Source organism: Myotis davidii, unplaced genomic scaffold (genome assembly GCF_000327345.1).
Source record: "Myotis davidii unplaced genomic scaffold, ASM32734v1 scaffold1695, whole genome shotgun sequence".
Classification (NCBI taxonomy): domain Eukaryota; kingdom Metazoa; phylum Chordata; class Mammalia; order Chiroptera; family Vespertilionidae; genus Myotis; species Myotis davidii.
Genome location: NW_006286298.1, coordinates 69,545 through 70,455, shown reverse-complemented (window position 1 = coordinate 70,455; position 911 = coordinate 69,545). Strand labels below are relative to the sequence as shown.

The 911-nt window shown below is 62.1% G+C and overlaps 1 protein-coding gene across 1 annotated transcript in view; it reads left to right on the top strand.

Moving 5' to 3' along the window:
* Positions 1-60: 60 nt before the first annotated feature.
* FAM57B (family with sequence similarity 57 member B) overlaps positions 61-911 on the top strand; it is a gene marked incomplete at its 3' end in the record, with an annotated part of 5,168 nt that continues 4,317 nt past the window's right edge. Inside the window, exon 1 of the mRNA XM_015560056.1 lies at positions 61-482. Within this exon, the coding sequence (XP_015415542.1) occupies positions 361-482 (122 nt within the window). The remainder of the gene's footprint in view (positions 483-911) is intronic.

The window sequence follows — 911 nt, the reverse complement described above, 5'->3', positions numbered from 1 at the left end:
TGCCTTGTCTCTCCCTCCCCTCCCCCACCCGCATCTTCCTGCTCCTCCAGCACCTCTCCCTCTCTGTCCTCTCACCAAGTCCTCCCCTCATCTCCCTCCCTCCCTCCGGCTGGCTTTCTCCTGCTCCCTTTCTGGGATCCTCCCTCTCCCGGTCTCACCCCTTCCCCATCTCACCCATCTCCCTTCCCCCTGCCTCAGGCCCGACTCCCCTGCCCCATCCCTTCCTGCCCTGTCCCCTTTGTGTCCCCCCTCTCCATCTCCCCTCTGGCTTTTTGTCTTTTCTCCACCTCTAACTCCCTTCAGTTCCATCTCCCTGTCCCTTCCCCACTGCTCTCCTCCCTGCCCGAGGCCCGAGCCATCATGCTGACCCTGGTGGCTGGGGGGGTGGTGTTCCCCGGACTCTTCCTCCTCTCCAAGAACACGCTCCAGCGGTTGCCCCAGCTGCGCTGGGAGGAGGCCGACGCGGTCATTGTCTCCGCCAGGTAAACCGCATCCCTTCCCCGCAGCCCCTCTCCCCTCCTCAGGCTTCCTGAGGATGAATGGAACCCGTCCTTCCTGGGGCCCGTGGCCTGGTGGGGCCTGGGGGCTCCTAGAGGGGTCAGCAGGCTTTCCCTCCGAGCTCCCTTCCCTCCTCACTGCCGTACTCTGTCCCAGGAGACCTCATCCAAACCCAGCCATCTGGTCTACTCCCATTCAGACTGCCTTTCTTCCTTTCCTCATTCACCCTCCCAACCTCCAAAACAGGATCCGCATGTGACTAGAACATCCTACAAGATGTTGGGGACCGAGGCAAGGGCCAGGGAGCTGCGTGTTACTCGGGGCTTGTGTTTGGGGGGGACAAGGGACAGACAAGTGAAAGATAGAACTCTTTACAGCCCTGGAATAAGGGCCGGCCTTGGGCGGGGGAGCGA